Below are 25857 nucleotides of genomic sequence, written 5' to 3'. Positions count from 1 at the left end.
AAGGCGCCACAGCAGCTCACACATGGCTGGCCGCATGCTTCAGTTGCATGCGCGGCGACACTTCGTGCTTGGTCTATCCACCTCGTGTTCCACATGTCAGTTCGCATGCTCCTGCTTCATGCACGGACACACCTCGAGATTCTGGAGAAACTCAGCTTGTTAGATGGTTGACACCACGTTCTGATCCCATGCAACAAGCCACCTCGAGCTTCTCGGTCCATTCGCCTGATTTCGGTCCATTCGCCTGATTTCGGTCATTCCGGCAAATTTCTGATCCGCGATTAACCCCGAATATTTTTCTGCTCCCGTTCTGATGAGCTGAATATTTTTAATAAACTCCAATCTGAATTCTGACCTTGGCGGTAAATATTTCCCAATCCTTCGGCTTCATCGAAAACTTCTATAATACCGAAATTAGGGTTTTTGTCCAATTTTGGGTTTTCCCATCGTGCTTCGATCCCGTCGGGCTTGTTTCCCGTCCTGCTTAATTCCCGTTCTGCTTCCAATGTCTTCGAAAGAATATTCCGCTGATACAAAGTTTTGCGGAAAACTTCGTATTGAAGAAACGTCGTTCTTGTAAAACGTCGAGCTTCTAAAACGCTATGCTTCCAAAAATGTTATATATGCTTCCAAAATGTTCTTCTGATCAATTTCGGTCCTTCCGGCAAATTTCTGATCCGCGATTAACCCCGAATATTTTTCTGCTCCCGTTCTGATGAGCTGAATATTTTTAATAAACTCCAATCTGAATTCTGACCTTGGCGGTAAATATTTCCCAATCCTTCGGCTTCATCAAAAACTTCTATAATACCAAAATTAGGGTTTTCGTCCAATTTCGGGTTTTCCTATCGTGCTTCGATCCCGTCGGGCTTGTTTCCCGTCCTGCTTAATTCCCGTCCTGCTTCCAATGTCTTCGAAAGAATATTCCGCTGATACGAAGTTTTGCGGAAAACTTCGTATTGAAGAAATGTCGTTCTTGTAAAACGTCGAGCTTCTAAAACGCCATGCTTCCAAAAATGTTATATATGCTTCCAAAATGTTCTTCTGATCAATCTATAACATTGTCTAACCATGGTCGAGCAGCTTGTTCGACTCATGGTTCACCCACGATCACTTCTTTGACCACCTCGTACTTCAAAACTTCCCGATCGATCCTTATCACCCGCGATTCGACCACCAAGTAGATGCTCGAACAATCTTCTATTTTGTTCGAATCATATCAAGTTTCATGTGATGAAAACTCAACATTCTTCCAAATATGTAGACTCCCAAAAGCTTGGCTTCGGATTCTGACTTTTACTCTCTCGTCCTTTTTATCCCGAAGGGCAGGGTATTACATCATGCCGCTCATAAATTTTTGTTTAATATAATTAATTAACATTTCCTAAAATACTTTAACTCAATAAGGGAATATTCCTAAATAAAAGCTAATATAATAAATATAATCGTTTCAATACAATAAATAGAAAATCTCACACTTACAAATTTTACACATATACACAAACACATTATATATTTCTTTTTATACCCATTTAAAATAGTAATAATGATTTATATACCATGGTATAATATAAATTTATAAGTTATAAAATAAAAGGTTTACAAAATAGACAATTTCCGCGCTTTTAAAGCCCGGGTCAAAATCTAGTATATTTTAAATATATATCAACTTGCCACATGTGCTAAAACTCGGAGCCTATTGTCTCAAATGGTTGCATGTCATCTGTAACGTCCCGACCGCCCACAGCTAATAAATCATCCACGCCTAATCTCTCGGTCCGTGGGCCCCATCCCGTCGGGCAATGCATTAATTTTTCCAAAGACTTGAAATCATTGTTTACTGGCCCTGCAATCACCACATGCCATTTCTCCGTGTTTTGGCCTCACTTGTACGGTATCGCGAATCACTTTTCGATAGGTTATTCATCCTTCCACTACTCTAGCTCCACCTCAAGCATGCTTAACCCATGAGTTCTAAACGGATGTGTGACGGAGAAGGTAAGTGCACTTTGGTGACAAAGATAACTAAATCAATTCTTTTAAACCTTTCCATATACCACAAACAGAGATGTTACAATTTACCCTCTCTTAAAGAACGCAACGTCCTCATTGCGCCCCAAGATCATTACCCATGTTATTATGAGCTCTGACTATTATTGCAGTTGACTACATCCTCTGTCGTTCATTCAAAACAGTAGCAAAGGTGATGGCTATTCTTGTAATTTCTCACACACGGCTTAGAACTTCAAATAAATGTAGTTTAGTTCTTATATGTTTTGTCTTCATGAATTGAGTCGATCTGGTGTCTTTTTGGAGTATGCTTGATAGTTATTTAAGTTCTTTGCTTAAACCAGAAATAATATGCCAGATCACTTGTAACACCCCGACCGCCCACGGCTAATGGACCACCCACACCCGTTCTCTCGGCCCATGGGCCCATTCTTTCCGACGAACGGTGCGTTAATTTTTCCAAGGCCTGTAAGTATTGTTTACTGATCCTGCAATCACCACATGACCTTTCTACGTGCTTTAGCCTCACTCGCACGATATCCTGAATCACTTCCTGATAGGTCACCGATCTTTCCACTACTCCAGCTCAAGCACGTTTAACTCTAGAGTTGTAAACGGATGTGTGTCACTACAAGAAAATATGTTTATAGCTACAAATTAGCTACAAAATTTTTGTGACTATATTTTTCAAGCCACAAAAAGCCATAAAACTAGCAACAATTTTTAAAAACCAAAATCTGTAGCTATTCTGTAGATATATGTTGGTAATTAGCTGCAAATTACATTTTGTAGTTATTCGAAGAAAATAAGTCACAATTAGCCACATAAAATATTGTGGAAATCAACATCTACTATCAGCCACAAAAATAATCATAGAAATAAATATAGACACGATATAGTTTGTGGCTATTTTGTGGAAAATGTAAACCCTACTCATACCCTAAACTCCAAATTTCTAATATTTAATCATAAACATTAAAAGATAATACAATAAATAATATGTAAAACGTTAATCTAACACTAATAACAAATATTAAAACATCAAATATAATAATTGTGCCCCCAAATTCAAAATCCTAAAACATGTCCTAAATTCTAACATACCCTAAACTTAAACTCCTTCTCTACCGGTTATGATGCATATGTTTTACTTAGAAGATTAATAATAGTTAATAATTATTCAAATTACCATAAAACTTCAAATGATAGTCTTGGATGAGGAATTCATGGTAGATACAAGTGATTTTAAACTGTTGGACAATCACAATTTTTCAGAACTTCTTGACACACATGTCTTATAAATTATAGATTTTTTTTGGTAAAAAATAAATTATACTTTACAATCAAATGCTGATTTTTATAAAATATCATTGAGTTTTATAAATGTATGAGTTTATAAATTATCTTTTAAATAGATTTTACCACTTTTGGATATTTAAATTATCCAAAATGAAATATTTAAAATCTTTTCTTATATTATGGCTAATTATGTAAAATAAAATAACACTTTTCTACAATTTTTTTAGAAAGCCCCGCCCAAAATTTTGGTTGACACCGCGAATCTTTTAAGGAATTTTTTTAAGTCTGCCCGAAATATTGCCCCAGATCTTCTCCTTTGTTTACCCTAGTATCCCTAATTTTCCTCACTGCTTCTCCTCTTTCTGATGTCGATTTACATTTATCAGTGACCTTATTTTCTCCTTTGCTCTAAGATTCGATGATTCTCTTTCAGTGTTCTGCTTTTATTTACAGATTCAAAGATTTATTCTTCTTTCAGTCATCTTTTTCTTCTAGTGTGAAACCGATCTAAGTCTTCATTTATCTAGAAATCTCTGACTTTTTTGTTATGGTTCAATTTGTCTATAAATCTTTGAATATAGGCACTAATTCTCTTATGTTTCGGGTAATTGATGTCTTTATACTGAAATCGATTAAGGGTTTAATCAATCTGTGCATTATTGGGGTGAATTATTCCTGTGACAGAGAAGCCCTTTATTCTCATGGACGGCGGCGGTGGGAGACGTCTTCGGTAGGACTGAACGGGAGGGGTAACATGACTTCTGTGAGTCTATCTCTCTCTCTCTCTCTCTCCATCCGAACACAACTTTTGTTGATGTTATTCTCTTTATCTCTGGTAGGCATAGATGTGTATTTGTGTTCCTATTTGGCTATTTCAGTTGATTACGCTGGATTTGTTTGGTTATTGCTTATTGATAACATTGGTTTGTATATTTATGTCTATCATTCTGCTTCTTTGAATGCTGAGTTTGGACATGTTAGGTCTCTTGCCAATGTATGTCTGCAGTTTGTTTTCGGTTGTATTGATGGATGTATGTCGGATTATATATCCCTATTCTTATCATTTTCCTACTGTTATATCTCTTGGTTTGGATTTCTATGAAACTCTATTTGTTTTGGTATTCTGATTCTATTGAGTAGTATTGTGTATGGCTTGTTTCTGAGAAGGCCTCTACTTAACTCTACCATAAGTTTGAGGTTCTGAGTTTTCAAGTTTGCTAATATCTTACTGATTTTTCTTATAGCAGGAGCTGTATGTGAACATCAGTTGGCCTTTGTACCAAAACATGTTTATGCTTTTGAGGTACGGATTTGTGAATTGAGCTTCATTGTATTTTTGTAAGAGTTTGTTTTTGCTCTGGCCTTGAATGACTTAGTGACTGATCATGATTCTGTTTTAGGTTCACTCACACATGGGCTCCAAGAAATTTGGCCTATGGTCACGAGGTATGCTCAGTTCTCTGGTTTTGTTTTAGTTGTTAGAATAATTTCAGTTGGTGCTAATCTTATGTCTTTTCTAATTTGTAGGTGCCTAGAGTTGTGTCATCTCTTAGCGAAGAAGAGCAAGATGCACTTATGAAGAACATTAGGAGGAGAACAACACCACAACCAATAAAATCCTTGCTGATATCAAATTGAAATGTTTTTTTTATTTAAGATCGATCATAGCTACATATTTGTAGATTTTTGTTTTTGAAACTATGTGTGTACATTTAAATTAATTCTTAATAAAGATTAAATTTAGCATTTTTATATATTACAAATTAATTTAATTATATAATTATATTTTCAAAAAATAATAATTTATAATATAGCAACAATTATATATGATTATTTGTATTTAATATAGCTGCGGTTTTGTTTGTAGCCATTAGTGGTTAATGAAGCTACAAAATACGGTTTCTTACTATTTGTGGATATTACCCACAAAATATCATTGTGGCTAGGTTGTAGAACTCCCGCCGCAAACAGCCACAAACGACCGATATCCACAAGCTTATAGCTGCAAAAGTTGCCACAAAAATAGCTACGAAAAGCTACTGAATTTAGGTCATAGCCACCAAAACAATTGTGGCTATAGACAGTTTTTCTTGTAGTGGTCGTAAAAGTTAAGCGCACTTTGGTGACATAGGTAGCAAATCAACTCTCTTAAGCCTTTTCACATATACCAGAAATCGGGATATTACAATTCAACCCCACTCACAGAGCGTAATGCCCATGTTGCGCACCACGACATGTCTCAAGACGCCTATCGGTCAGAACCGAGATGGCTAATCTGGCTCTGATACCACTTGTAACGCCTCGACCGCCCACGGCTAATGGGCCACCCACGCCCGCTCTCTCGGCCAGTGGGTCCCATCTCGTCCGACGGACGGTGCGTTAACTTTTGCAAAAGGCCGTAAGTCTTCTTTATTGACCTTACAATCACCACATGACATTTCCTCGTGCTTTGACCTCACTCACACGGTATCACAAATCACTTCCTGATATATTACATATCCTTCCACTACTCCAGCCCAAGCACGCTTAACTCTGGAGTTCTAAACGGATGTGTGATGGAAAAGGTAAGCGCACTTTTGTGACGTAGGTAGCGAAATAAATTCTTTTAAGCCTTTTCACATATTCCAGAAATCGGGATGTTAGAATTGACCCCCACTAATAAAGCGCAACGTGTGCACCATGACATGTCTCAAAACGCCTCTCGGATCAGAACCAAGATGGTTAACCAGCTTTGATACCATTTATAACGCCCCGACTGCCCACGGCTAATGAGCCACCCACACACGTTCACTATAAGCCCCAAATTGAGGAATTAATGGGCCTCTCATGCCCGCTAACTTGGCTCGTGGGCTCCATCTCATCCAACGGTGGTGCATTAATTTTCCAAGGCTCGAAATCATTGTTTACTGATCCTGCAATTACCACATATCATTTTCTCGTGCTTTGGTTTCACTCACACGGTATCGCGAATCACTTTCCGATAAGTCACTCATCCTTTACACTACTCCAGCTTAAGCATGTTTAATCTTAGAGTTTTAAACAGACGTGTGACGGAAAATGTAAACACATATTAGTGACATAGATAGCAAATCAATTCTGTTAAACCTTTTTATATACCACAAATCGGGATATTACATCATCATTCCTGATTGATCATACTTGAGCACAGCCCTTGGCATGTGCCCAAAGTGAATTTGTACTTAACCCATTTGTTTTTGCGAAATCTTAGTTAGACATTGAGCCGACCTGATCATAATCACCACAATTCGGTTAGCAATTCAATAATATTCCTTTTTCAAAAAGAATCATTCAATAATTTAATTTCTAGTTTCCTCCTTGTATCAGTTTTGTTTTATCTAGAGTTGTTAATATTTTGGTGGACTCTTTGCATGGTTTCCTAGAACTTGTTTTCAAGTTCCTATCTGAATAAAAAGGAGCACTCCTGACTTATTACTCGATCGTTTTTGATAATATAGTTTCATAAAAAACATCAAAAAAAAAAAGGGACGCATGAAAAAGTAGATAAAAGTACACAAAACAAACATATGTCAAGTCGTCGTTAAACTAACCTAAAAAATAGGCCATCTCTCGCATCAGTCTTACCACATTGATAAAACTTATATAATTTCTCTCGAGGAGTCGCATTGATTTCCTATCTTTTGCTTGAACTTAGAAAAACACTAAAGCAACCTTTTGTTTTCATCGAGTGGTCACCTCTGGTCCTCAACACACCCAATAAAGGGTCATCTATCAAAATCAACTCTGTCAAATGATTCTACTATTGATTTCACATTTAAACCTACTTCTTTTCTAATCAAAAAGAACTTGGTAAAAATAATATGCCATGATAATTCTACAGCATAAAACTATACTATGCTATTTGTCAAAAAATTCTTTTAATCTAGGATTTGGAAATATACAATGTTTATAAAAGAGACAACTACAAGACAATGTGTATGGGGGCAAGGCTTTGGGGTCCATATTTTGTGCCACAATGTTTCCCACTATTGTGAACAACCTAACATGAACTCTTCTTCTTGCATTACAATTGTACTACTCTCCTTTATTTTCCTTTATAAAATATGAAAAAAGGAAATTAAGGTGATGAGCACTCGAAGTCATACAAAAATTCTGAGAATCCCATGCAAATTTATATATTCTAAAGCAACTCACTTTTGTTGTTTTCTTCTCTCTTTAGCTTCCTTTCTTTATTTTTTCTTCAAAAACTCTCTTTTGTCACTTTGAAAATAATGATAAAAGGCTATCTTGACCCTTCTCCACATCTTTTAATGGCTTTATCAGATTCAGACACATGCCAAGAAAGAAGTATGGTCCAGAGCAAGCCTCTTTTCCCTATGCATATATATTGTTTTATGTAATTTACATATTTATATCATAAACTCTAGTTAATTCAATAACATACTATATGAATGTTTCAATCAATTCGAATCCATGTAGTATCATTACTTACAACAACAACTAAAAACTTCCACGTACTTCTTTAAACAGACGCATCAATCACTGAAAAAACGACTAAACCAAAATCAAAATAATAGAAAAGTATTTGGTTTTAGGTGTAGAATTTAATATGAAGCGAGAAAATAATCAACTTTTACTTTTCTTGGACTTCCTTCTGGTTAAGGTCCTCACCATCCAGCCCTGTTTCCTCACTTTGGTTCCTTCGACCTTGGATGATGATGATGCCACGTGGCAAGAAGACGTGGACGATCCCGATCTAAGTTTAATGACGTGGAAAAGATGACCAATACGTTTGCGCCACTTAAGCGTTGACTTGGCACTGTTGTGCTCTACAATGCTCGTTATAGGGGATTGTTGCGTCTTACATGTTGAGTTTGTGTTGTTGTCTACACAGACCTTTGACACCGTTTTTTTCTCCCACGATGCATTTCCATCATTTCCGAATTTTATCGATATAAAAGAATCTGGAACCCCCAAATAGAAATTAAATTAAAAAAATTATTAATTTGTAGAATAATTAAGTTTTAATATACATTATATGCGCGTATTTCTAAAGAAAAACTGCCTAACAGAAATATATATGGTCTTACAAAATATTTATATTATAAAGTTCAAAAACAACTTCAGAATATAAAAGTGTACTGATGATATTAATATTAATTACCAATAAATATTGTGTGGGGAGAGATAATTAATGAAAATCTTCTTTTTGGAAACTACAAAGAAAAATTCCGTTTACGAACAGAAAAAGAAAAGGAACGGTCCAATTGGAGTTAGATCTTTTTTCTAGAACATATCGGAATTAGATCTTGAGGTATGAGGCTTTTAGAGTTAATTACATTAAGATATACTAGAATATATATATATGTATGAAGTATATATAAATCGTGTGTAATATGTACTAGAACATATATATATATATATGGAGGGTATATAATTGTGTACCTTCTTGGCTCGTGGAAACGTCAAGATCGGAGGAGGGATGGAATTTCCGATGGAGACGGAGATCGAGGCGACTGAGAAAAGAGCTCAAGGCGAAGATCTTAGGGAGACTACCAATGATTGGTGAAGATGACAAGTGTTTAGTTCGCGATGATCTCTGCTTTGAAGCTAAAACAAGAAGCCTCTCGTTCAAACAGAAGGGACAAACACCAACATATTTTTCCTTTGGATGGAAATAACAATATGGTGAGCTATCATCTTTGTACATATCCATCTTCACTACCAAAGAGAGAGAAAAGATATAGAGTGAGAGTAAGATTCGTAACAAATGAGATGGAGACTTATTAGGTCTGAAATTGAAGCTTTAATATATATATATATATAAAATATTTAATATTATTTCCAACTAGATAAGCCTTTTTAGTTGCCCGGAAGAAAAAGAAAAGAAAAACAAAAAGACAAGCCTTTTAGTTGTGATATGATTCATTAAATTTAAAATACTGTATAAATCCATTACATGAGGTGCTTTTTTTTTTTTTTAATCAAACAACATGCATTTAATTAGAAGAGTTTACACCCCAACTAGTATGATTACAACCAAAGAGAAAGCTGATTTTGCTACTGCATCAGCCTCTCCATTAAAGTTTCGGAAAATGAAAGTACAAGAGATAACATCAAAATAAGACAAGTAGTGATAGATACCAAACATGATACCGAAAAGTTTCGGCTAAAATCCACCATTCTTCAATAGCTTGATGAGTGATAGAGAATCATAGAATACAGACAGCAATGGCTTCAGCTATGAGTGCTGATGATACATGATTGCGAGACTCGCAAAGGTTTGGTAGGGTGATGGTAGTCTCACCAGAAAAGATGCCTCCAATGTCGCAGTGCCTAGATTTGGCATCCCAAGCTGCATCCACATTGCTGAGACATCCTCGTGTCTCGACAAAACTAGGAATAGCAGAGGCGATGTGACACCAAGATACTGAGCCTTTGAACAATACAAAGAGCGAATAATCTGTTGAGAAATCTTCCGGTCTAAAGGCTGACGGTGCACACATGAGAAGCAACAATACAAACCGATGATAATAGGAAAGTTGAAGTTGGTTTCAATAGTAGTGATAATCAAGATCTGAAACCACAACTTAGCTGAAGAAGTTAGAAATATCTGAAACCAAGAAGCAATAGGTAGCGAACACTCTATAGCAGAGTAGAAGGAAGTAATATGCAATAAACACACTATAGCAGAGTAGAAACAACCAAGAGACATAAAGATGTAGCCAAAGGACACAGAGTCCATCAGTACATTACCAACTAAAGCTCGAATCACCCACACATCTTGCATTGCATCCCATTCAAAAGAATAGGGGTAACCAGAGAGTAAGGAGCTAAGGTGAACCTGGACGTCTATACGCGAATGGATAAACATAAGGCTTGAACAAGAGCTGTGAGAAGACCCATTCCCGAGCTGACAAGGATACGACCTGTATACCACATGAAAAGAACGCTGACAAAAAGACAACTTGCAGTGACCACAAGAGCAGCATCACCATCACTGAGCTTACTTGACATCCTTGAAAGGTTAAGCATTAGATCTAGGATTTGAGGAGCTTGTGGAGAAGATCTGGAGGAAGTAACGAAGATTCGAAGAAGAATGATGCTGACGGAGGCGTCTAGTGGGTCTGGAAGTTCTGGTGACTTGACGGGAGAAAGAGTTTCAACTGGAAAGTGCTTGTTCGGCGGTGGATCTGGAGGAGGACAGGGCTGTGAAGGAGGAGGAAGAACTGTTACCAACATCTTCAAGGAGGAGGAGCAGTGGTGCATCAAAGCCCAGGAATGATGGTGGCGGATCTGGAGGGGACCGGAGACACGACGGAGGAGTAGTCACCATCATGGCCATGGAGAGGAACATAGCTGATTCAGAGAGAGGAAGGAAGAGCGACGAGGTTGGAGCTGGGGAGATCCATTGGAACGGCTCCTTGGATAACATGCCAGAGAGAAAGAGTCTTTGGACTGCACTTGGTTTCATTATTGATGAGGTGCTTTATTTTAATTAGTAGACTTTGCTGACATCATTATTTTCAGATACCGACATAATCTAAAAATATGATAGTATAATATACCATATACAAAGAATTTATAATATACTTTTGAGGCCAGGTAGATTGATCATGCTGTTATTAAAGAATAAATCTCGAACTTAGTTCTTATTGGTATCCGAAACACGAGTTTAGTCGGGTTTTCACATTCTTGTCTATCAGTTACTCCTTCCGTTTACTATAGATTATGTTTTAGGTGATTGTTTTTGTTTCACAGTAGATAATGTTTTCATATATCTAGATAACTTTAACTTTTTCAAAAACTGTGTAGCCAACTGTGTGTTTTATTATTTTTGTCTATAATTAAAAGAATTAGTTTTAAATTATATTTTAATGATTTTTTGTTTAGAAAAGATAATTTCTGTGGGAACCGAAATTCACACCGTCAAGTTTTGTTAATCGGAGGAAAGCTAAGTTAACCTAGCCTTCCCTGAAGGTCCCGGTTATCTGCTGAGCCACACACGACACGATCAATGTGAAAGAATAAAATGAAAATAAGCAGAAAAAGAGAATAAGAGGATCTTATTTCTGAATTCGCGTTTGAGCGTGAACAACAAGTAAAGACCTAGGCTACAAGAGCTGTCGGTACGTTCTCTAGTCTAGCGACCTAATTCTAAACTAGTTGAGTCGCAGCTAGCTTAGTAAAAACAGAAAAAGATGCCTAAATTGCTCTAAGTGCAAAGTTGCTCTGATGTGCTCTCATCTGCTCTGATCCCCCCCTCCCTCTTCGTCCTAGGTACTCCTTATATACTCCTCCTTAGGTCGGTTTACCTCTTCTTGGGCCGAATTTTTCGCGAAGCGGGCTTTTGCATATTTCCTTCTTCTTTGTGATTATCTTCGGAAATTTGACATTTATCTCTTCCCGCGGATGAGATAAACCGTCATACCAGTATTTGGGATCAAGTCTTTTGGGACCATAGATGGGCCGCTGTCCGCAATTCAGACCCTCTTTGGACCGTATCGAGACTTAAGCGTTTTTACAATTTTACTCGCGAAGTAGCCGTTGGTATAGGCATGGTTCTTCCAACGGAACCCTGTTTCTTCGCATAGCCGAGGCAGTTGGTGTTAAGTTAACCATAACCTGCTCTACTACGAAGAATAGGAAACCATTCGAGAGACATAACCTTCCCAACTTCCCGAAGACTTTCGACGATGTTTTTTAGACGGAACAATGGTGTAGTATCCACGGACCCGAAGACTGTGTTATGGAAACTTCGGACGAAGATGCATGGTTATGGGATGGGACCGGGTTCGGAATGGTTCACAGAGAATTGGCCGCGCTCGCCGGGCGAGCTGATCCGTGCCACGTTCGAGCTCGCCGGCGAGCCGACCGGCAACACGGTCGTGCTCACTGGGCGAGCTGGCTCGTGTCACGGCCGAGCTCGCCGGTGAGTCGACCGGCAACACGGTCGTGCTCGCTGGGCGAGCTGGCTCGTGTCATGGTCGAGCTCGCCGGGCGATCCGTTTCGGCTATTTGTTTTCTCGGCTTTTGAAGTTTTGACCGAGATTCGGTTTTTCTGAGGAGATTTTGACCCCAACAGTTAGCCCCCCAGCTAGCTAGGATCCGTGGACCTGGGTGTTAGGTCCTAGCTTACGGTATGGTTTGTTCTAGGTTGAATTAGACGTTATCGTTTGTCGAAAGATTGAAGGTGAATAGTAAAAAAAATTGTATAAGTAAGGGAAGTAAGTTTTTTAAATTCTTTACTCACTTCTTCCCTTAACAAAAGATTCCTCCAAGATAGAATTTTTTTCTCCAAGATCTCTCTTTGCTCAAAGAAAATGTCTTCAAGAAAATGATCTTCAAAGAGGAATTCTTCCTCACACTCATCTTCGGGTGACTCTTCTGCCAATGAGGTGATCGCCCCGAAAGAAGAGTTTGAAGTTGAGGAAGAAGCAAAGGATGCGTACTACAAAGCTCTTTGCGGCTCGCCTCCGCCTTCGCAAGACATTCCGATTCCTAAGAGGCCCGTGAGGTCGCCAAACGCACCCCTCACTCCGAGCATGGTCTCTCCCGACTACCTCACGACTCTCAGGGACTTTTACCAGATTCCAAGTGGAGTCGTATTTCGGATCCCGAGTGGCAACGAGAGTGCGAAGAACCCTCCGGAAGGTTTCTTTACTTGCTACGAGGCCTTCCTGGTGTATTGCCGCATGTGGTTTCCGATCCCTGGTACCATCGTCCGCGCGCTTCCCTACTTTCGGCTTTCGATCAGCCAGCTAAGCGTTCCGGCCTTGCAGCATTGGCTCGGCGTGTTGATCGCGAGTTACGACCTAGGAATGGATCTTAACCCTGACGACTTCGAGGGATTTTGGTCTACCAGAGGAACGGGGATCGATGGCTCATACCGCATGGCGCCAAAGAAGGGCATGGCTATAATTCAGGGGCACACTTCACATCCTAAGACATGGTTCGAGCGCTTTTTCTTTGTCTGGTTAGATGGGGAGTCTGTCGAGGAGAGCTACCTCCACCTATTCCGTCGGGAGTGGAACTTCATCCGTGGTAATACGAATAGCTATGTTTTTCGTTTTGATACCTTGAAAACATACGAAGATGATTTTTTTATTATCTTCCAGTGAACAGGATCCTTCCGCCGACTCCTGCCAATCTTTTTGCCAAGCGAGATCTTCTCCGCGGCAGGCCGTTCTTCTGGAATTACTTCACCGTTGAACGGATTCGTAGCGCGGTGGAGCTCCATCTATCTCGAGCCGTCTCTCAGCCTCTTGACGTTCCATATGACGTAGAACCGGTCATTGATGTCTTGCCTGCTCAGAGGCAGAGAACCAGGTCTTGGAAAGGCAAGGGAGTTGCCTCTGAGAACGTCTTGGGAAGCCCTCCGCTACCAGAATGGAACCCTAGTTTCTCCCCAGGGGAAAGGAGTGGAACCAGTGAGGTTCCCCCTCCCAGCGACTTTTTTACCGACTTCCCTCCCGGTTTTACTACTCATGAGTCGCTGGACGAAGAGTCGAGGAGGAAAGTAGTCGCCGAAGGCTCTAGCTTAATCAACGAGGTTTATCCTTTGAACTTTGATCTAAATTATATTTTTTTTTTTGTTTCCTTTTCCGATCTTAAGTTCGTGCAGGGGATGAGGGTGTTCAATGCGGCGCTCGACGGAAGTTTCCGGGAGTCGCGTATCTCTCACTTCAAAGCCGAGGAGGCTGAAAGAGAACTCTTTCGGTTTCAGAAGGAAGTCGAAAGAACAGAGCCGGAGACAGGCTGAGCTCCATTCTCGGGCCCTTGTCCGTGCGGAGAGGAGAGGAAAGAGAGCGATTTTCGCCGAAATGAAGCGGAGGGCTGCTTTGTTTGCCACCGAATTCGAGAGCTTTAAGGATGCTCAAGAATTCGTTGGCGATTTTCGCGAGTGCCGTGGCTTGGTTGCTACCCTCTACAAGTCGCATAACGAGGACTTCTCTTTTCCTGCCGAGGTCGCCGAGATGTCGGGTCTTATGAACGGGTCTGCCCATGCCGAATCCTTGGTTCCTCTGATCGAAGGAAGGGTCCGACAGCTTTGGGATTCCATTGAGGTCTTGGAGGACACGGCGGAAGCGGGAACCGGTGTTGGTGATGAAGGTACCGGAGTCGCGGACGGAGAGGTGGACCAGCCTGCGAGCTCATTCGGGCTCTCCATGTCCGGGTTCTTCGACTTTGAGCTTTGAGGATTGTTGGGATTATTTCCCTTAGTTTTATTTCGAGGTTTGATGTATCTAGGCCGAGTGTGGCCGTATTTTATTTATGTGTGTTATGGCCTTGCGAGGCTATGTGAACTATGTGTTTGAGACCGGCCGTTTGGTGGCTTTGGGTCCTAGCCATTTTTTGCGGCTTCTATATATATGATGAATGATTGACATTCTGTGCGTTTTAGTTTATACTTCTGCCAAGTGTGAGGGAAAAATACGAGTAGTCACTTCGTATCTTAACTCTTAGTTTATCGTCTTGTTCGTTTGCTCTTACTGAACGAGGGCGTTCGGAAACGTTTTGGAGTTTCGCGAAGTTTCTTGAGGGTATTAGATATAGACGATGGGACATGTTTTTAAGATCTCGTATCATGTCTTGAGATGTTAGTGGACCAGTAGTACTGGGTTTAGGGCAAGACCTAGGTTTACTTTCGGCTCTAAGGCTGTGCGACGACTGATCGGCTCTCATTTTGCCTGTGGGCGATTTCCACCTGGTTCTTTTCGATTTAAAGTCCGACTTGGCGCCGGCTTATATGAATTGTATGGAACGAACCGAGCACTCTCCAGAGACCGTCTGGAGTGCTGACCAAAATTTTGGATTTCTTGTATAGCGCGCTATGGTATCCTCGTCGGATGTAAGAGAACCTTTACTTTTACGAAAGGTTAGACTACGAGTTCTTTTTTTAGAACGTTTTGGGTTTGTCCGTCAGGGCCAATCGATGGGCGATTTGTTTTTTTAGAGTCGCGGATGGACCGTGTGTTTGGATAATATCTCTCGAAAATATTTACGACGTCTCGCTTTTTCCGAAAGGTATATCCTTTGTAGTGAGAAAGTTACGATCTTCGTTTTTAGAGAAGATGTATTTGGTCTTGCTTGACCATTGATACGCAGTGATTGTTGTTTTAGTTAGTTCCCATCCAAGGACTGCTTGAAAGGTATGCGTGTTTGGAGACCCTTGTCTTGGGTGTTTCTCAGGTTAATCTCCGATTGTTGTGGCTTATTGCAAGTGATTCGGGAGACCGAAATAAAGTGAGTTTTATTGGAAAAGTTTCGAAAATATCGAGTACATGTGTGGATATTCCGAACTTTGTGGGAGTATACAAGTATACATACCCACCCCCCCCCCCCTTTTTGGAGAGGGGGATAGCTGAACTTGTCAATAGGAAAAGCTGCCTACGTACCTCTTTCGAGGATCAAGCCATCTCGTAGTTCTGCTTTGTTGTTGCGGGTGTTTCGTGAGTCGGGTTTTCCGTTGGTAGGGCGATGGACTCCGGGATCGCGTCGCTGTCTGGAGCCATTGCCTGGGCGAGTGATTCTGAATCGCTCTTTGTGGAACCTTCGGGAGTACTCTGAGTTTTCTTGACTCGCCTCGGGCTAATCGCAGGGGTGTTCCGAGTTTGTCGTAGCTTATGCTCGGCCAAAAAGAAGAGCCTAGATTGTTTCTGGCATCCCTAGATTACTGCTGTTCCGTTTGGTGTTGGGAACTTGATGCTTAGGTGGTAAGTCGACGGTACCGCCTTCATTGCGTTGATCCATGGGGTTCCCATGATAACATTATAAATGGCCGGGTTATCGACTATGGCGAAGTCAACGATTTTCGTGACTTCCCTTGCCATGACCGGAAGTTTGATCGATCCGAGGATCATTGATGTTGTGCCCGAAAAACCAGTCAGGGGTTTTGGTTCCGGGACTAATTCCCCGAGTTCGATGTTCATTCTCCGGAGAGTGTCGCGGAAAATGACGTTGACCGTGCTGCCTGTGTCGATGAGGATTCTTCCCACTTCGAGGTCTCGAATCACCAAGTCGATGACTAGTGGGTCGTAGTGAGGTTTATCGAGTCCGACGGTTTCCTCCTCCTCGAAAACAATCGTATCGTTTGGAGCGTTGTCGGTCGGGGACCGAGTCGTCCAGTTGAAACTTGTTTCCGCCTTTCTTCCGTAGGCCTTGATGGATTAAACAGAGTCGCGGTAGAATTGCTATTCTCCGATGATCATGTTTATCCTCCGGCGGGTACTATTGTCTCCATGGTCATCCTGCCATCTTCCGCGTTTCTCGCCAGACTGGTTTGCGCGTGCGTCCCTCTCGGGAGACTCTTTATCAGTCCTGGGAGGGCGGTCGGAATCCAGGATGAGGTCTTTTATGCTAGTGACCTTCGAGAGGTCGCCAGCGAGGAGTTTTGCGGGTAGCCTTGCGCCGGGAACTTTGCAGTTCGTAGTGTGATATCTTCCATATTCACATTGTTTTATCCATTTATTCATGTGCATTTTCATCATATAGATTAGGATTTAGCCATATCTAGGTTGCATTTTGCATACATATTTCTCTATTAGGTATTGGAGTACCACATGGAGTTCCTGAAGACATTTGGGTACATTTGGAGCTAAAGGGAGGTGATTAGAGTGATCTTTGGACGAGCACTGCCCGGAGCGACTTCCCGTAGCGACTTCCCGGAGCGACTTCCCGGAGCGACTACATGAAGTCGCTATGACACACACCCCGGAGCGACCTGGCCAGAGCGACATAGAGAGGTCGCTCGCGTTTGGTTCGCGAGACACCCCTCCCTGAGCGACCTGGCCAGAGATACATGGAGAGGTCGCTCGCGTTTCTATCGCGAGATACCCCTCCCAGAGCGACTTGCCAGAGCGACGCTCCAAGGTCGCTCGCATTTCCATGGTGAGACGGCACAAAACGAAGCCCGGAGCGACCTTTCAGAGCGACCCACTGAGGTCGCTCCCGAAGGCCGGAGTGACTTGTCGGAGCAACATGCCGAGGTCGCTCCGCGTCTATTTGCCTGTCGAACTCATGTTTTTCTAAGGGCCTTTTGGTCATTTCATTATGCACGTTTTTACTTTTCAAAAACCTATGTTTTAAGTACCTTTGGTAGCCACCAGAGGCGGATTATCTCTTTTCTGGAGAACAACTAGTAAAACTTCTTTTGATTCAGATTTCATTGCTTTCATCTTGTGTTCTTGTTGATTTCTTATCTATTTCTCTACATGATTAATCTGAAATCCAATATGGGTTTAAGAGGAATAATGGAGATTAGTGAGTAATCACTTTTTGAATTCATCGGTTAGGGGGATTAAGGGTGATTAGGTTAGTTCTAGGATGTTTTAGTGTAGATCATTCTTGTTCCTTGCTAGTAGAGTATTCATAATGCATCTTCTGAGTTGGCCACTCAAAAGTTGATCGATAGGCATTTCCCACCCGAAAGGTGTTCGATGAATTGCCTGAGACAACTCTCCTAGACTTTTAGTATACTTTGCCAAAGACATTTGTTGTAAAAGATGCTAAGATAGCTAATAGACTTGTTAGTAATGACTGCTTTCACATTATTCAACCAAAGACATTTGATGTTTGAGATATGTTAGTAAATGAACATTCATCTAGACATAGAGTTTGTTTAAGATTGTGTCTAAGCTTAAGGTTGATAGTTTGATTGATCGTTTGCCATCCTTAGTTCGAAACTTGATCACCCAAGGTCTAATCCCTATGCCCATGAGTTCTCTTTTCCCTTAGTAAAGAAAGTCATTTCATTTATCAGTAATCATTAGTTTAGAAACCTCATTATCGGTTGCACTTAGATTAAGTGAGTACTTGCATTCTCATTGCTTTGAAATCTCTTAGAATTGGTTCGACAATCATTTATACTAAACATGTCTTAGGAGCTTGAAAACTCCTAAATCAAATTGGCGCCGTTGCCAAATTCTGAGTAGATTTGAACAATGAAGAACAGTTCAAGAACAAGTGAGAATAATGATATTTCAAAGAGAGACAGTTTTGACAAGTTAAAGTATTACTAAAGTTGGATAATGATGTTTCTTGGAACTCCTTTCTAAAGCTAAGCAGATATTATACAGAAAGTAGGAAAACTCGTGCAAAGAAAGGTAGAAGAAAGTGGCAATTGGGACAACAGTTAACTTTCCAGTGGTCCCCGGCAAGGGTTGATACCTATAGTAAATCGATCATAACTTTCCAATACAGCTCCAAATGACTTGAAACCACTTCTATTGGAAAGCTAACTCAGTATCCAGTGTCTACAACAAATTTGAGCTTCAGAAGAGATCTTTAAGGCTTCATGCGTGTTCATCTTTCACTCTTTGGACTCAAAATCCCTCCAATGGTCCTCTAACTCATCCATGGTGCTCTCCACACACCTGATATGTACAAATGCAATGATATGCAACCTAAATGTGCCTAAATGATGCTCTAAATGACCAAACCATGCAAGAATAAGAAGTTAAAACATGTAAATTCACAAGATATCACTAAGTCATTTTAATTTTGTTTTGTTACTGATTCTTCTTCTTCACCTGCCTTTCACTTTCAGGTGTATGAACTTGAGGTGCAGGGGTCCATCAAACCTAGTTCCAATAGTAGCAGACATCAGAGCTTTCGAGAGGGAGTGTGCTAGAGCTAGAAGAGAAGAAGAACAACAAGCCCACTTGCAGAGATTGGATATTGATATGGCAGATCAACCGCAAGGGGCAGAACACAAACCGCGGGCAGCTCGACCCATTGGTACTTATGACCAGCCCAACATTCATGGTCATAGACTGGGAATCCGAGCACCGGCTCTGGCAGCCAACAACTTTGAGGTCAAGTCACGACTCCTCAACGTGATTGAGAACAAAAATATCATGGCTTGGCTTTAGAGGACCCATTCGATCACTTGGACAAGTTCGACAGCTACTTTGGGTTGTCAAAACCAATGGTGTGTCCGAAGATGCCTTAAAGCTCAAGCTATTCCCTTTCTCTCTGGGGGATAAGGCACGACAGTGGGAGAAGTCTCTACAAGCGACTCAATCCCCACTTGGGATGAGTGCAAGAGAGCATTCTTGGAGAAATTCTTCTCATCCTCAAGAACTGCTAAGCTGAGAAATGAGATCTCCAGTTTCCAACAGAAGAACTTGGAAGGATTCAGTGAAGCCTGGGAGAGATTCAAAGGCTATCAAACCAAATGCCCACATCATGGTTTCTCTAAGGAGAGCTTGCTCTGTACCTTCTACAAAGGTGTCCTTCCTAAGTACAGAGCCATATTGGATACATCTAGCAATGGGTTCTTCTTGGGAAGAACTGAAGATGATGCAGAAGAGCTGGTTGACAACATGGTGAAGAGTGATGCAGTCTACAGTGCAGATCACGACAGAGGCAGTAGGGGTGATGATAAGAAGATGAGGAAAGAGATCAAAGCTTTGGAAGACAAGATCGACCTACTCATTGCTGAAAAAGCCACCCAAGAGCGGCTAAAGTTTGTTGGTAACTCCAAGCAAGAAGATCCACCTGTTGTCCATGAGGTTGAGGGTTTGGAAGGTCAGGAAGAGCTGTGTTTCATCAACAACAATGGTAGCTGGTACAAAAAGAGCCCACTTTTAGTACAACAACTACCAACATAAATCCTATCCCAACAACCACAGAGAATAAAGATAAACAAGGATTAAACAAGCAAAACGAAATTAAAACTCAAGAACAGATGATGAACAATGAAGAACAGTTCAAGAACAATAAGAACAATGATATTTCAAAGAGAGACAGTTTTGACAAGTTAAATTATTACTAAAGTTGGATAATGATGTTTCTTGGACACTCCTTTAATAAAAGAAAGCAGATATTATACAGAAAAGTAGGAAAACTCGTGCAAAGGAAAGGTAGAAGAAAGTGGCAAGTTGGGACATCCCATTAACTTTCCAGTGGTCCCCGGCAAGGGTTGATACACCTATAGTAAATCGATCATAACTTATCCAATACAGCTCCAAATGACTTGAAACCACTTCTATTGGAAAGCTAACTCAGTATCCAGTGTCTACACAAATTTGAGCTTCAGAAGAGATCTTTAAGGCCTTCATGCGTGTTCATCTTTCACTCTTTGGACTCAAAATCCCTCCAATGGTCCTCTAACTCATCCATGGTGCTCTCCAACACCTGATATGTACAAATGCAATGATATGCAACCTAAATGTGCCTAAATGATGCTCTAAATGACCAAACCATGCAAGAATAAGAAGTTAAAAACATGTAAATTCACAAGATATCACTAAGTCATTTTAATTTTGTTTTGTTACTGATTCTTCTTCTTCACCTGCCTTTCACTTTCAGGTGTATGAACTTGAGGTGCAGGGGTCCATCAAACCTAGTTCCAATAGTAGCAGACATCAGAGCTTTCGAGAGGGAGTGTGCTAGAGCTAGAAGAGAAGAAGAACAACAAGCCCACTTGCAGAGATTGGATATTGATATGGCAGATCAACCGCAAGGGGCAGAACACAAACCGCGGGCAGCTCGACCCATTGGTACTTATGACCGGCCCAACATTCATGGTCATAGACTGGGAATCCGAGCACCGGCTCTGGCAGCCAACAACTTTGAGGTCAAGTCAGGACTCCTCAACGTGATTGAGAACAAAAAATATCATGGCTTGGCTTTAGAGGACCCATTCGATCACTTGGACAAGTTCGACAGCTACTTTGGGTTGTCAAAAACCAATGGTGTGTCCGAAGATGCCTTAAAGCTCAAGCTATTCCCTTTCTCTCTGGGGGATAAGGCACGACAGTGGGAGAAGTCTCTACCAAGCGACTCAATCCCCACTTGGGATGAGTGCAAGAGAGCATTCTTGGAGAAATTCTTCTCATCCTCAAGAACTGCTAAGCTGAGAAATGAGATCTCCAGTTTCCAACAGAAGAACTTGGAAGGATTCAGTGAAGCCTGGGAGAGATTCAAAGGCTATCAAACCAAATGCCCACATCATGGTTTCTCTAAGGAGAGCTTGCTCTGTACCTTCTACAAAGGTGTCCTTCCTAAGTACAGAGCCATATTGGATACATCTAGCAATGGGTTCTTCTTGGGAAGAACTGAAGATGATGCAGAAGAGCTGGTTGACAACATGGTGAAGAGTGATGCAGTCTACAGTGCAGATCACGACAGAGGCAGTAGGGGTGATGATAAGAAGATGAGGAAAGAGATCAAAGCTTTGGAAGACAAGATCGACCTACTCATTGCTGAAAAAGCCACCCAAGAGCGGCTAAAGTTTGTTGGTAACTCCAAGCAAGAAGATCCACCTGTTGTCCATGAGGTTGAGGGTTTGGAAGGTCAGGAAGAGCTGTGTTTCATCAACAACAATGGTAGCTGGTACAAAAAAGAGCCCAACTTTTAGTACAACAACTACCAACATAAATCCTATCCCAACAACCAACAGAGAATAAAGATAAACAAGGATTAAACAAGCAAAACGAAATTAAAACTCAAGAACAGATGATGAACAATGAAGAACAGTTCAAGAACAATAAGAACAATGATATTTCAAAGAGAGACAGTTTTGACAAGTTAAATTATTACTAAAGTTGGATAATGATGTTTCTTGGACACTCCTTTAATAAAAAGAAAGCAGATATTATACAGAAAAGTAGGAAAACTCGTGCAAAGGAAAGGTAGAAGAAAGTGGCAAGTTGGGACATGCCATTAACTTTCCAGTGGTCCCCGGCAAGGGTTGATACACCTATAGTAAATCGATCATAACTTATCCAATACAGCTCCAAATGACTTGAAACCACTTCTATTGGAAAGCTAACTCAGTATCCAGTGTCTACACAAATTTGAGCTTCAGAAGAGATCTTTAAGGCCTTCATGCGTGTTCATCTTTCACTCTTTGGACTCAAAATCCCTCCAATGGTCCTCTAACTCATCCATGGTGCTCTCCAACACCTGATATGTACAAATGCAATGATATGCAACCTAAATGTGCCTAAATGATGCTCTAAATGACCAAACCATGCAAGAATAAGAAGTTAAAAACATGTAAATTCACAAGATATCACTAAGTCATTTTAATTTTGTTTTGTTACTGATTCTTCTTCTTCACCTGCCTTTCACTTTCAGGTGTATGAACTTGAGGTGCAGGGGTCCATCAAACCTAGTTCCAATAGTAGCAGACATCAGAGCTTTCGAGAGGGAGTGTGCTAGAGCTAGAAGAGAAGAAGAACAACAAGCCCACTTGCAGAGATTGGATATTGATATGGCAGATCAACCGCAAGGGGCAGAACACAAACCGCGGGCAGCTCGACCCATTGGTACTTATGACCGGCCCAACATTCATGGTCATAGACTGGGAATCCGAGCACCGGCTCTGGCAGCCAACAACTTTGAGGTCAAGTCAGGACTCCTCAACGTGATTGAGAACAAAAAATATCATGGCTTGGCTTTAGAGGACCCATTCGATCACTTGGACAAGTTCGACAGCTACTTTGGGTTGTCAAAAACCAATGGTGTGTCCGAAGATGCCTTAAAGCTCAAGCTATTCCCTTTCTCTCTGGGGGATAAGGCACGACAGTGGGAGAAGTCTCTACCAAGCGACTCAATCCCCACTTGGGATGAGTGCAAGAGAGCATTCTTGGAGAAATTCTTCTCATCCTCAAGAACTGCTAAGCTGAGAAATGAGATCTCCAGTTTCCAACAGAAGAACTTGGAAGGATTCAGTGAAGCCTGGGAGAGATTCAAAGGCTATCAAACCAAATGCCCACATCATGGTTTCTCTAAGGAGAGCTTGCTCTGTACCTTCTACAAAGGTGTCCTTCCTAAGTACAGAGCCATATTGGATACATCTAGCAATGGGTTCTTCTTGGGAAGAACTGAAGATGATGCAGAAGAGCTGGTTGACAACATGGTGAAGAGTGATGCAGTCTACAGTGCAGATCACGACAGAGGCAGTAGGGGTGATGATAAGAAGATGAGGAAAGAGATCAAAGCTTTGGAAGACAAGATCGACCTACTCATTGCTGAAAAAGCCACCCAAGAGCGGCTAAAGTTTGTTGGTAACTCCAAGCAAGAAGATCCACCTGTTGTCCATGAGGTTGAGGGTTTGGAAGGTCAGGAAGAGCTGTGTTTCATCAACAACAATGGTAGCTGGTACAAAAAAGAGCCCAACTTTTAGTACAACAACTACCAACATAAATCCTATCCCAACAACCAACAGAGAATAAAGATAAACAAGGATTAAACAAGCAAAACGAAATTAAAACTCAAGAACAGATGATGAACAATGAAGAACAGTTCAAGAACAATAAGAACAATGATATTTCAAAGAGAGACAGTTTTGACAAGTTACATTATTACTAAAGTTGGATAATGATGTTTCTTGGACACTCCTTTAATAAAAAGAAAGCAGATATTATACAGAAAAGTAGGAAAACTCGTGCAAAGGAAAGGTAGAAGAAAGTGGCAAGTTGGGACATCCCATTAACTTTCCAGTGGTCCCCGGCAAGGGTTGATACACCTATAGTAAATCGATCATAACTTATCCAATACAGCTCCAAATGACTTGAAACCACTTCTATTGGAAAGCTAACTCAGTATCCAGTGTCTACACAAATTTGAGCTTCAGAAGAGATCTTTAAGGCCTTCATGCGTGTTCATCTTTCACTCTTTGGACTCAAAATCCCTCCAATGGTCCTCTAACTCATCCATGGTGCTCTCCAACACCTGATATGTACAAATGCAATGATATGCAACCTAAATGTGCCTAAATGATGCTCTAAATGACCAAACCATGCAAGAATAAGAAGTTAAAAACATGTAAATTCACAAGATATCACTAAGTCATTTTAATTTTGTTTTGTTACTGATTCTTCTTCTTCACCTGCCTTTCACTTTCAGGTGTATGAACTTGAGGTGCAGGGGTCCATCAAACCTAGTTCCAATAGTAGCAGACATCAGAGCTTTCGAGAGGGAGTGTGCTAGAGCTAGAAGAGAAGAAGAACAACAAGCCCACTTGCAGAGATTGGATATTGATATGGCAGATCAACCGCAAGGGGCAGAACACAAACCGCGGGCAGCTCGACCCATTGGTACTTATGACCGGCCCAACATTCATGGTCATAGACTGGGAATCCGAGCACCGGCTCTGGCAGCCAACAACTTTGAGGTCAAGTCAGGACTCCTCAACGTGATTGAGAACAAAAAATATCATGGCTTGGCTTTAGAGGACCCATTCGATCACTTGGACAAGTTCGACAGCTACTTTGGGTTGTCAAAAACCAATGGTGTGTCCGAAGATGCCTTAAAGCTCAAGCTATTCCCTTTCTCTCTGGGGGATAAGGCACGACAGTGGGAGAAGTCTCTACCAAGCGACTCAATCCCCACTTGGGATGAGTGCAAGAGAGCATTCTTGGAGAAATTCTTCTCATCCTCAAGAACTGCTAAGCTGAGAAATGAGATCTCCAGTTTCCAACAGAAGAACTTGGAAGGATTCAGTGAAGCCTGGGAGAGATTCAAAGGCTATCAAACCAAATGCCCACATCATGGTTTCTCTAAGGAGAGCTTGCTCTGTACCTTCTACAAAGGTGTCCTTCCTAAGTACAGAGCCATATTGGATACATCTAGCAATGGGTTCTTCTTGGGAAGAACTGAAGATGATGCAGAAGAGCTGGTTGACAACATGGTGAAGAGTGATGCAGTCTACAGTGCAGATCACGACAGAGGCAGTAGGGGTGATGATAAGAAGATGAGGAAAGAGATCAAAGCTTTGGAAGACAAGATCGACCTACTCATTGCTGAAAAAGCCACCCAAGAGCGGCTAAAGTTTGTTGGTAACTCCAAGCAAGAAGATCCACCTGTTGTCCATGAGGTTGAGGGTTTGGAAGGTCAGGAAGAGCTGTGTTTCATCAACAACAATGGTAGCTGGTACAAAAAAGAGCCCAACTTTTAGTACAACAACTACCAACATAAATCCTATCCCAACAACCAACAGAGAATAAAGATAAACAAGGATTAAACAAGCAAAACGAAATTAAAACTCAAGAACAGATGATGAACAATGAAGAACAGTTCAAGAACAATAAGAACAATGATATTTCAAAGAGAGACAGTTTTGACAAGTTAAATTATTACTAAAGTTGGATAATGATGTTTCTTGGACACTCCTTTAATAAAAAGAAAGCAGATATTATACAGAAAAGTAGGAAAACTCGTGCAAAGGAAAGGTAGAAGAAAGTGGCAAGTTGGGACATCCCATTAACTTTCCAGTGGTCCCCGGCAAGGGTTGATACACCTATAGTAAATCGATCATAACTTATCCAATACAGCTCCAAATGACTTGAAACCACTTCTATTGGAAAGCTAACTCAGTATCCAGTGTCTACACAAATTTGAGCTTCAGAAGAGATCTTTAAGGCCTTCATGCGTGTTCATCTTTCACTCTTTGGACTCAAAATCCCTCCAATGGTCCTCTAACTCATCCATGGTGCTCTCCAACACCTGATATGTACAAATGCAATGATATGCAACCTAAATGTGCCTAAATGATGCTCTAAATGACCAAACCATGCAAGAATAAGAAGTTAAAAACATGTAAATTCACAAGATATC

At 41.0% G+C, this 25857-nt stretch overlaps 1 protein-coding gene, 1 long non-coding RNA gene and 4 other non-coding genes across 6 annotated transcripts; 1 reads left to right on the top strand and 5 right to left on the bottom strand.

Annotated features, from left to right (window-relative positions):
- Positions 1 to 638: 638 nt before the first annotated feature.
- Positions 639 to 6138, top strand: LOC106352147. Its single transcript, XR_002659646.2, has 3 exons — positions 639 to 4612; positions 4710 to 4755; positions 4837 to 6138. It is a non-coding gene; the product is annotated as an uncharacterized LOC106352147 (long non-coding RNA).
- A 1577-nt stretch (positions 6139 to 7715) lies between these two features.
- BNACNNG64610D lies at positions 7716 to 9083 on the bottom strand. Its single transcript, XM_013788361.3, has 2 exons — positions 8734 to 9083; positions 7716 to 8252 (listed from the first exon to the last, which is right to left on the bottom strand). Exons 1-2 carry the CDS (start codon positions 9002 to 9004, stop codon positions 7915 to 7917), a joined length of 609 nt encoding a protein of 202 aa, XP_013643815.1. The 5' UTR covers positions 9005 to 9083; the 3' UTR covers positions 7716 to 7914.
- Positions 9084 to 19376: 10293 nt separating this feature from the next.
- On the bottom strand, positions 19377 to 19483 carry LOC125590784. Its single transcript, XR_007326786.1, has one exon. It is a non-coding gene; the product is annotated as a small nucleolar RNA R71 (small nucleolar RNA).
- A 1662-nt stretch (positions 19484 to 21145) lies between these two features.
- Positions 21146 to 21252, bottom strand: LOC125590783. The gene has a single exon (XR_007326785.1). It is a non-coding gene; the product is annotated as a small nucleolar RNA R71 (small nucleolar RNA).
- A 1666-nt stretch (positions 21253 to 22918) lies between these two features.
- Positions 22919 to 23025, bottom strand: LOC125590782. The gene has a single exon (XR_007326784.1). It is a non-coding gene; the product is annotated as a small nucleolar RNA R71 (small nucleolar RNA).
- Positions 23026 to 24691: 1666 nt separating this feature from the next.
- LOC125590781 lies at positions 24692 to 24798 on the bottom strand. Its single transcript, XR_007326783.1, has one exon. It is a non-coding gene; the product is annotated as a small nucleolar RNA R71 (small nucleolar RNA).
- Between the last annotated feature and the right edge of the window lie 1059 nt (positions 24799 to 25857).

The sequence above is a fragment of the Brassica napus genome, chromosome C7 (assembly GCF_020379485.1).
Source record: "Brassica napus cultivar Da-Ae chromosome C7, Da-Ae, whole genome shotgun sequence".
Lineage (NCBI taxonomy): Eukaryota > Viridiplantae > Streptophyta > Magnoliopsida > Brassicales > Brassicaceae > Brassica > Brassica napus.
Note: the sequence above shows the minus strand (reverse complement) of the source record. Positions and strands in the feature narration are given on the sequence as shown.